Source organism: Mus caroli, chromosome 19 (genome assembly GCF_900094665.2).
Source record: "Mus caroli chromosome 19, CAROLI_EIJ_v1.1, whole genome shotgun sequence".
NCBI lineage: Eukaryota > Metazoa > Chordata > Mammalia > Rodentia > Muridae > Mus > Mus caroli.
The window spans coordinates 2129052-2139747 of record NC_034588.1 but is presented as its reverse complement, the minus strand read 5'-3'; the positions used below and the strand labels follow the sequence as shown (position 1 = coordinate 2139747).

General features: G+C 51.0%; 1 protein-coding gene across 2 annotated transcripts; it reads left to right on the top strand.

Moving 5' to 3' along the window:
• Positions 1-605: 605 nt before the first annotated feature.
• Positions 606-10077, top strand: Tsga10ip (testis specific 10 interacting protein). 2 transcript variants are annotated; one of them, XM_021152119.1, is made up of 8 exons: positions 606-783; positions 2252-2391; positions 2477-3180; positions 3354-3501; positions 4964-5134; positions 9096-9195; positions 9393-9511; positions 9930-10077. In XM_021152119.1, exons 1-8 carry the CDS (start codon positions 655-657, stop codon positions 10063-10065), a joined length of 1647 nt encoding a protein of 548 aa, XP_021007778.1. In that variant the 5' UTR covers positions 606-654; the 3' UTR covers positions 10066-10077. The 2 variants fall into 2 exon arrangements, with proteins under 2 accessions (XP_021007778.1, XP_029328178.1); XM_029472318.1 differs by having other exon boundaries at positions 9096-9255.
• The last annotated feature ends 619 nt before the right edge of the window (positions 10078-10696 follow it).

Here is a 10696-nt window from a genome sequence, read left to right as displayed (position 1 = left end):
TCACTCTGTAGACCAGGCTGGCCTCGAACTCAGAAATCTGCCTGCCTCTGCCTCCCAAGTGCTGGGATTAAAGGCGTGCACCACCACTGCCCAGCATGTTTTGTTTTTGTTTTATTTTTTAATTTTTAATTTTTTTAGGCTACATGTGAGACACTGTCTAAAATAAGCAAAACAAAATGCTCAAAACAAGGCCAGTCGATGTATAAATATACACCATTAGGCTCAGGAAACAAGTATGGCTGAAGCTCTGTCATTCTCAGGCTGAGGGGCTTGCTGCCACTCTGAGGGACACAGTATCCTGCGGCCAGAAGGCCATGGCCTGCCTTGTGCAGCAATGGGGCATTTTCACAGGACTTGAGTGCCCTTTGAGGTGACAAGTTCTGATATCCCTTCAAAAGCAGATGGACAAACATGGGCTAGAGAAGTAGGGAGCTTATACCAGGTCAGGCTGCAGGGGCAGAGGCAAGGCCCGAGGCAGTCCTGGGTGTTGTTGAACACGGTCTAGGAAAGGAGACCAGCAGAACCCTGGCTGATCCCTACCCAGTACGTTTTCCTGGAATCATTCAGACTGGTCACAGCCTGGTTGTCATGGAGATGGCAGAGAGGGCAGTTCCAGAGCTGGCAGGTAGGGGTGGGAGAGGGCAATATGCCAATATGCTAAACACTGACCAACTGTTGGTCAGGGCCTTATCGGAGAGACCAAGGCAGAGCACAGAGCCCTTGGTTCCAGGGACATCTACAGGGCTGTTCAGACTCCTATCAAGCATCTCTCCGGAGGACCAGGTGAGGGAGGCAGGCCCAGTTGGGGAGCTTCAACCGCCCAGTGGCATCTTAGGCCAGAAGAGGTCCGCCCTGGCTAAGGCTCTTGAGGAAACGTAAGACTGGAGTTCAGGTCCTGGTAACAGTTGGGAATGCCTGGGACAGGGACTACAGAGGACAGATGGAGCAGTTTGGGAACACTGCAGGGAGGAAAGGAGTTTGGGGAAATAAAAACCCACCCTTCCTTCCTTCCTTCCTTCCTTCCTTCCTTCCTTCCTTCCTTCCTTCCTTCCTTTCCTTCCTTGCTTCCTTCCACTTCTGTTGCACTAAGTCCAGAGCCCTGGGTGACATCCAGAAAAATGTGAGCTTTTGTTGTGGGTGGTGTGGCTTGGTGTCTCGGGGTGCCAGTGGTGGATGGTGTCTTTGTTGGGCAGTCTCCTAGCAAATGACCTGATCTGGGCTGACCTGGAGCTCGCAGTCCTCCCTCTCTGCTTCCTGCGCATCTGGGGTTACAGCTGTGTGTCATCAACACCCAGACATTTTTCTAAAATTTAAAGAAGTCCAAACCAGGCATGCTGGTGCAGCCTGTCATCCCAACACTTGGGACATGGAGGATCAGTAGTTCAAAGCCAAGTAGATCAGCCAAGCCATGGTGGCACATAACTTTAATCCCAGCACTTGGGAGGCAGAGGTAGGTTGGAGGCCATTGGAGTCTACAGAGTGAGTTCCAGGACAGTTAGGGCTCCACAGAAAAGCACCATCTCAAAACAAAGCTATCTTCAGCTATACCGTGAGCTTGAGACCATCTTCAGCTACAAGACACCATCTCAACAAGACAACAAAAACTAATAACAACATAATATACATATATGCATGCCAACAGTATCGTAATCTTGTATACATGATGATCAAATAGAGCAATTGTCATCTGTGTGTTGGGGACATTTGAATACTTCCCGTGGCAGAGTTCAGTGGTGACAAATTTGGGACCTTCAAACAGTGACATGTGTGGGTCTCAGTCCCACCACTCACCAGCCATGTGACCTCTGCTCTTTGGAAGTGCATGAGCCTAACTCTGCATGATGTGTGACAGCAAGCTCAACCCCCTTGCCGGTTTCTTTGGGGAGATCAAATATGTAAGTGCCTAAAGGTCTGGGGCCCAAGTGTCTACAGCTCTTTAATCGTGTGTGTGTGTGTGTGTGTTGCACAGTGCATGTGGAGATCAGAGAACAACAGCTAGGGGTGGCTTCCCAGGGATGGACTGAACTCAGGCTGTCAGCTGAGTGATAACTGCCTTTACCTAGTGAGTCACCTCCCCAACCCAGGTCTGTAGCTTGTGCTGTCTTAACAAAAGAGGTAGTGAATGATCAGTGAGCGGTAGAGGCAGCCACAGCACAGCCTAGACAGAGAGGAAGCCCCTGGGAGGTGAAGTGAGGTGAAGCACGGTATGGGAGGCTAGTCAGAGCTCACTTCTCCCCCTGTCCCTGCCCAGAGGCGCCTTGGGAGTGGTGACAGTCTCCAGAATCAGAGCTGCCAGCTACAAAGATCTTACAGCGCAGGGCAGACAACAAAGAAAGAGCGAAAGCCCCGGAGGCGGAACAAGAAAGGCCATGGCTCAGCTGAGGCAGAGGAGTAAGTTGCCAGGGAGGGACTGGAAGGTACACTGGGGACTAGGAGGACCCCCATTCTGACTTCTCTCCTCCTCCTCCTCCTGCAGTCTCTTCAGTCCACCTTCTCGAAAGCCTTCCTTCCCTTTCCAGTGGGCCTGGGAGAGCTTCATCATAGATGGCCAGTCTCTGTTTCAGTCAAGTTCCTCTATGGCCATGGGCCATCGACCCCTGCTCCTCCCTCCAGCAGCCCCCCAGTGCAAGTCCAGGCACAAGTTAGTAGCCAACCTCTCAGAAGACCTTCGAGCCTGCCACAAGATGGAAGAGCAAATCGTGGGGAGGAGACATCAGCTAGGGGGCTGGGCCAATTTTCCCCTGCCTCTGAGCAAAGCGGAGAGTCAAGGGCTAGATCAGCCTAGCTTCTGGTTATCAGGGAAAGGGTCAGGATCAGAGTCTGAGGATGTCTTAGAGATAGAAGGCCAGAATTCTGATGAGGCCGAGAAAAGTCTCAGCTCTGGGGAACTGCCTCAGCTCCCAGGGCAGAGCTTGATCTTGGAGGAGGAATTGATATCAGAGGTGATGGAGGAGGAACACAGTGACCCCCACAGGGGAAAGGGCAGTTCTGCCAATAACGGGGGGAATTCTGGAGAGAAGGGCTCAGAAGAGGGGGAGCTGCAGAGCCACAACCAGGGAAGCAGCTTGACCTTCAACAGTCTCCGAAAGCCACAGAAGGGGATCTCAAGGGCCAAGGACCTGAAGGGGCCCTGGGACCTGGAGCGGCTACACAGGCAGTTACAGGAAGAACTGGAATGTGGTTAGTACTGCAGGGAGGCCTGAGGTGCCACAAGCCTGAGAAATCTGTGCTCAGATGGAGGGGTGGGGTCGGTGGTAGAGCCTGGGGTGGGCCAGGAGTTGTCTGGATGCTGGGTGGAACTGCCCAGGGAACCAGGAAAGAGTGTGAGCCAGACTTTGTGTTCCCATGGAAAGGTCCCCAGAAGCAGACCTGGAAGGCGCTGCGGGCAGCTGTCCAGGCCTCTGCCAGGAACAAGAAGACCCCCATCTTGGGAGATGATGAAAGTTTCTTGTCTGCCAACTTCCCTAATCGCACTTTCCATAAACGACAGGAAGCCACCAGGTGAGGACAAAAGAGGAAGGGGAGCAAGAAGTGAGGGGAGGTCGAGAGGGGCTTCTTTCTTTCTTTCTTTCTTTCTTTTCTTTTTCTTCCTTCTTTCCTTTCTTTCTTTTTCAAGGTAGGGTTTCTCTGTGTAGCCCTGGCTGTCCTGGAACTCACTCTGTAGACCAGGCTGGCCTCGAACTCAGAGATTACCTGCCTCTGCCTCCCAGGCAATAAGATTAAAAGTGTGCGCCACCACTGCCCAGCTAACACACACCACTTTTCATTCCTTTCTATTTTCCTATTCTTCTGTCAGCCGACTAATGTAACATATACAGAGTGTCTACTTGTAAGTCCGAAGGATAGGAAGGAGGAAGACTTGGGCCAGTCCTAAGAAGTTCAAGGTCTATAACAGAAGATGGATGGCCAATGTCTCTTTAGTTCCACAGCTGCTATACCTGGGCTAGGACAAGAGACCATGGACTCAAAAGCCTGGAGAGGAGGAGGCAGCTGCAGCCGAGGGATGACGGTGTGCCAGTGTGGATGGAGAGGAGGATACCCACTCCTGAGTTCTTTATGTGTGTGTGGTACTGGAGATCAAATCCAGGGTCTTGGGAATGTTAGACAAGTGCTCCATTTTGAGCAATCCCAGCATTCCTATGATGAGAAGTGGGACAGAGATTTGACTCACAGGCCAGGGAACCTAAAGTGCACAGCATTCTGACAGAAACGAGAGACCCTGCCTCAAAGTGGTGGGAAAAACCAACTTCTGCCACTATACATACAATGGTGTCTGGGGAAGACTGTTCAGGTTTGTCTAGTCGCTGTTCTGCTATCCACCTTTTGCCCTATTCTTCCATAGGTGAATTCTTTCAACTTTTTAACTCTTTCCTACACATTTATCCATCCGACTGATGGTCGGTCCATATGAACGTGCCCCAGGCTGCTAGGCATTAACCTAGCTGCTGTCAAGTAAAGTGGTTAGAGATCTAGCCTTTTCTCAAAGACAGCTTGCTGGAAGGGAATGTGAACAATTCAAAGGGTCCCAGGCTGTGCGCTGAGCCCTCAGGGCTCAGGAGCCCTGAGGCAAGTGTTAAGAACTGGCTGTCAGCTGGGAGGCAGTGGCACTCACCATTAATCCCAGCACTCAAGAGGCAGAAGAAGGTGAATCTCTGAGTTCCAGGACAGCCTGGGCTACACAGAGAAACTCTGTCTCAAACAAACAAACAAACAAACAAACAAACAAACCAAACCAACCAGTTAACCAAAGAAGTGGATCTCACTGCTGCAGAGTAAGTAGGGAGAGGCCTCAGGCAGCTGCTCCATAAAGCCTGGCTTCTGTGACAAACACCATTTGTTTCCCAGGACTTGGGCTCTCAGAGACACAGACTTCTTCCCACAGCCCCTCACCTCTGGATTACAAGCCCCTCTATGCTACTGTGGCCTTCCTGATCCCTGAAGGCCATCCTTCCTTTCTCACCAGGAACCTGCTCCGGGCCTGGGAACAGCAGCAGGTGAAGGAGAGGCAGCAGGCCGAGGTGCGCAGAGCCCGGGAGCAGCAGGTGCAGCAGCAGGTGGCTCGCTGCCTGGCAGCCTACGCGTCCAGAGGGAACAGGGGGACCCTGGCGCCTCAGCGCAAACTAGAGGAGCTGAGGTAGGAAGCCAGGCTTTGCCGGGCAAGGTAGAACTCCAAAGGAAGAAGTAAGACCCAGAGAACAGAGCGCTTAAATGACTTGCCAACATCTGAAGGAAGCCATGACAGTTGTCACCTGCCACACTGGCTCAATGTGTTAGTGCTTGTTCTTCAGTGAAAGGACACATGGCAGTCCCTGAAATGGCTCAACTTTACGACATAGATAGTATGATTAAGTCATTTAAGCCAGTAGCTTGAGGCCGGGCATGGTGGCAAACACCTTTTAACCCAGCACTTGGAAGACAGAGGCAGTTGGATCTTTGTTTGAGGCCAGTCTGGTCTACAGAGTGAGTTTCAGGACACCCAGGGCTGTGCAGAGAAACCCTGTCTCAAAACCCAAACCAGACAAAGGTTAAGCCTTGACCTGAGCACCTATGGGTTCCTGTCCTTCCCTGCCTTGCTTTGGCTCGTAACGTGCAGGAAGATGTTTCACGGGCTGCAGCATAGCACCAAGGTCTCGGCAGGACTCAGATTACCCACATAGAGTCAATTTTATCTCAGCTTTATTTTGAAATTATTATTTATATTTTGAGGCAGAATCTCCCAATGTAGTTCTGGATGTCCTAGAATTCACTAAGAAGACTAAGCTGACCTCAAACTCACAGAGATCCTTCTGTCTCTGCCTCCTTAGTAATAGGATCAAAGGGGCGAGCCACCACGCCCGGCTAGCTCGACTTCAGAGGCAATTCTACAGAGCAAAGTCTTACAGGGACACATTTCTCCTGCAGGGCACTGGTTTTTAGGCAAGTTTTTAAAGTGTTTATAGGTCAGATGACAACTTGCAGGAGTCGGCTCTCTCCTCTCACCAAGTGGGTCCTGGAGACCGAACTCAGTCCCTCAGGCAGAACAGTGAGCACCTATACTCACTGAGCCATTGTGAAGCGCACCCACCCCCACAACCCCAGTTTTTCTTTTGAGGTAAGTCCCATTCTGTATCTCAGGCTGCTCAAATCTGTGGCAGTGTGCCTACCCCAGCTTCCCAAGTGCAGGGATTACAAACAGCTGCCACCATGCCCTGCTATTACTGGGTCTTTAGTAAGAGGTGAGTATAAGGCCCATCCTGCAGCTGACAGGTGCATGAGAGGGATGCTAGAATCTTCTTACCTTAGGGTGAAGGCACAGGCAGACCTTCCCTGGCAGTCTTCCAGCCTGGCTGGGACGGATGCCAGAGAGAAACTTTTTCTCCCTGAGAAGGTTTGTTCAACTTTACCAACCAACACTCAGTGCTGCCCAGGAGGAGACACACAGTAGAAGGGACACTGGGACACTGTGGCAAGGAGGAATGTCACCCCACACTTTGGAATGACGGGGCTGATATCTACTGGCACCAGGCTTTTTTGTTTTGGTTTTGGCATGAACTTCAAGACACAGACTTCTTTCTAACAGAAAGGACACGATATCCAGCATAACAATGCACACATAATCCCTGCTACATGCAAGGCTGAGCAGGAGGAGGGCTTGAGGCCTGGAATTGGAGTCCAGCCTGGACAATACAGCCAGACTGTCTCAAAAACAAGCTTGGCATGGTGCCTATAATCCTAACATTTAGGAGGCTGAGGCAGGAGGATTGTGCATTTGGGACCAGCCTGGACTTCAAAATACAACCCAGTCTCCAAAATCTAAATAGGGGCGTGGGAGGTGGCTTAGCCAGCAGAGCGCTTGGCGCGTGAGGACCAGAGCTGGATCCTTAGCATCCATTATTATTATTATTATTATTATTAAAAGCAACAACAATGTGAATCCAGGTGCAACTGTGTGCATGCACAATTCCTGTTCGTCACATTGGTGAGCTCCAGGGTCAGTGAGAGACCCTGTCTAAAAGAATAAAATGGCTGGCACAGTGGCAAGCACCTTTTCCTTGGGAGGGAATTCCAGGCTAGCCTGGTCTACGTAGTGAGACCCTAATCTCAAAACAAAAACTACACAGTAAGAAAAATACTGTTGCCGAGCAGTGGTAGCACATGCCTCTAATCCCAGCACTTGGGAGGCAGAGGCAGGCAGATTTCTGAGTTCCAGGCCAGCCTGGCCTACAGAGTGAGTTCCAGGACAGCCAGGGGTACACAGAGAAACCCTGTCTCAAAAAAACCAAAAAAAAGGAAAAGAAAAATACTGTTTTACATCTTACTTGGGCTGGAGAGACTGACTGCTCTTCCAGAGGTCCTGAGTTCAGTTTCCAGCAACCATATGGTGGCTCACAACCATCTGTAATGGGATCCAATGCCCTCTTCTGTTGTGTCTGAAGACAGCTACAGTGTACTCATATACGCAAAATATATAAATCCTAGTCGGGTGTGGTGGCGCATGCTTTTAATCCTAGCATTCAGGAGGCAAAGACCGGTAGATCTCTGTGAATTCAAGGCCAGCCGGGTCTACACTGCAAATTTCAGGCCGAGCTGGACACAGTGACAGCAGCACAGCTATCTCAAAACAAAAAACAACAAAAGAAAGGAAAAAAAGAAAAGCAAATAGGGCATTATGCAAAAGGCAGTGTCCTAAGACCAGCTCACGACTGCTCTTACACTTGTAGCCTCAGAAAGTCTCTCAGGGTTGGTGAGAATTGGTCTTCCCTCGGGACTTTTTGTTCTCTTTCCTCCAGGGAGGAAAGTTCCTGGTGCCTGGCCAAGCATGGAGGGCTATCCCACAGGGATCCAACAAACATGCCCGAGAGCCTAGCACAAGTTTCAGGTCTTGTTTGGTTATCCCTTTCATCTTCTCTGCGGGTCCTGCCGCTCCATCCTAGACATATCTTATGTGCTGTAACTGACATGCCTGTCAACCCTGAGCTAGTCGAGCAGCCATGTTGTCTCAGGTAGCCCAGAAGCATGTAGCAGAGGATAATTTCTGATCTTCCTACTTCTGAGGAGTGCAGGGACTGCAGGCGTGTACACACACGGAGGGAAAGCCTGAGGAATTCGGGGACCGCAGGGGTGTACACACACGAAGGGAAAGCCTGAGGAGTGCGGGGACTGCAGGTGTGTACACGCACGAAGGGAAAGCCTGAGGAATTCGGGGACCGCAGGGGTGTACACACAGAGAGGGAAAGCCTGAGGAATTCGGGGACCCCAGGGGTGTACACACAGAGAGGGAAAGCCTGAGGAGTGCGGGGACTGCAGGGATCACAGGGAAGGGGAGCTCATGCCATTGCACTAACACAGAGGTTAGTGAGCCACGCCAGGAGCCGGAGCTTAGACTCAGCCTGTTAGCCTAAGTGTGGCGAGCACCTTCACCTGCTGAACCAGCTACACACTCTCAAGCTGATTTTTATAAACAGGAAAACTTGCTCCAGTGCAGTCCAGATCTTTGTTTTCTATAGTCTCATTCTTCAATCCAGACTGGCCTATAACTTACTTTGTAGCCCAGGTTGGCTTTGAGTTCAGGCAATCCTCCTGCCTCAGCTTCTTAAATGTTAATCACTAGTCCCAGATTTGGGAGATGTTCTTTTATTTGCAATTCCTTGGTTCCTCTGTCACCTTCTAAGCTATCTACACAGAGAAGGCAAAGGGTACCTGGGAGCGCTGCCTAACTCCTGCTGTAGTGAAGAAAAATGGACTCTCCAGGTCACACACCCCATAGCATCTTCAATGGGGAAGAATAAGGGGAGGTTTACAAACGGAGGCTGTAGAAGCAGGAGTTCAAAAGCCAGGGCAGGTTCCCTCCTTTGGGTGTGGCCCTGGATGTACATAGCCTAAACCTGGGACAGCTACTTAATCCTACTATCTAGGCTAAGTCCCCACCAGCTTTACGAGCCACCAGTAAAATGGTGCTCCCACCCAAGCAATGCAGGGCTGGAATGGGAGTGTAATGGCGTTGTGAGTGTCAGGGGAAATTTTTATGTTGATGAGCTTCAAGAAAGATCAGCAGGCTTTACTCTGGGGAGTGCCGATGTTCAGCTGCCCAGAGGCCTGTCTTGTCTCCCTCACAGGCGCAAGGAGCGACAGCGTTTTGCTGAGTACCAAGCAGAGCTCCAAGGTATCCAGCATAGGGTGCAGGCCCGGCCCTTCCTGTTCCAGCAAGCCATGCAGGTGAGGGCTAACAGCTGTGCAGGCCCACCTCCATCACCACCAACGGAGCTGCTTCGACAAGTGTGTAGTGAAACAAAGTTGAAGTAGGGTCCTATCTGTCTCCCTAGAAGGCCTGGGACCCCTTCTTAATAATCGGAGCCCCATGGTGACCCCAGCAGCCTTGGTGAAGGGTAGGAACCTTTTTTTTCTCCCATCAGACCAACGCCAGACTCACAGCAAATCGGCGCTTCTCCCAGGTGCTGTCAGCACTGGGGGTAGACGAGGACCAGCTGCTGGCTGAGGCAGGCAATGCGGAGAGCACCCCCAGGAAACACAGGTGAGGGGGGACAAGGTACCCTCCTAGTGTTCTCCATGTCACCCAGGGCTATTGTCCCACCTTCCACTGAGACCAGAGTAGGACCTTACTCTGAGGACAAAGGAACAAATACACAGTAAAGCTAGTCTAGGACTCTAAGCAAGATAAGCCAAGCAGCTGGTGCCACTCTGTCACCCTTCAGACTGTCTCTTACACCTTAGAGTGAGGAACCCGGTACAGAGAAGGGATTGTAAGATTCACTTCACAGCAAAACCAACAAACCAACCCCCAAACAACTGAGACTGCAGGAGGGGGTGTCACTTTTCAGGGTTACACAGCAACTAAGTATAGGACTTAGATTTACCACAGGGTAAAAAGGCTGCACTGGGCATGGACAAGGGTGCTGTGGAGTCCACTGCTCTCCATCTGTGTCTTTAAGGAGCAACCGATCACTTAGAGCAGAAATCGAGCCCTCTTCTCAGAGCCCCCCCAAGACAGAGCCAACCAGCAGCCAGCCTGGAAGACACCCCTCTCCAACTCTGGACCCAGAGTACAGTCCCCGAGAGAAAAATTAAATGCTTTATGGCCAAGTACAGTGTGAGATTTCTGAGGGGAGTTGGCTGTGGGTGGCAGAGGTTGAGCTGTTTCCCCCACGCCCTGGAAACCCAGGCTACACCTCATTCTCAACAAGCTGTGTCTCTACTGAGGCGTGGGACACCTGGAAAAGAATCCGCTGAGACTTTTCCATGCTTTCTCCAACATGCCAGGGGACCTAGAAATCTTAGTGAACAGGACCCTGCCTCTGAAGGCGCTCAGTCTCAGGGTGGACCTTCGAAGGTGCCCATCCCCCACACCAAAACACACCAGAGATGTGCTACACCGGAAACCCAGAGAGGAGCAACGACTATCACAAGGGAATGTGTGAAACCTTAACTTAAAACCCTCTTTACAGCCGGGTGGTGGTGGCGCACACCTTTAATCCCAGCACTTGGGAGGCAGAGGCAGGCGGATTTCTGAATTCGAGGCCAGCCTGGTCTACAAAGTGAGTTCCAGGACAGCCAGGGATATACAGAGAAACCCTGTCTCGAAAAACAAAACAAAACAAACAAACAAACAAAAAACCCAAAACCTCTTTACTCAAGCCCAAAACAAAGCAACCAAACCAAACAAACAGAAGCCCAGGAAAAGTCTAGAAAAGCATGTAAT

Excerpts from the sequence above, each read along its gene's own strand:
- Tsga10ip (XM_029472318.1), top strand. The coding sequence starts at position 655 with ATGCTAAACACTGACCAACTGTTGGTCAGGGCCTTATCGGAGAGACCA. Across the intron at positions 2,392-2,476 it reads GGCTCAGCTGAGGCAGAGGA|TCTCTTCAGTCCACCTTCTC; the intron begins GTAAGTTGCCAG and ends CTCCTCCTGCAG. Across the intron at positions 5,135-9,095 it reads CGCAAACTAGAGGAGCTGAG|GCGCAAGGAGCGACAGCGTT; the intron begins GTAGGAAGCCAG and ends TCTCCCTCACAG.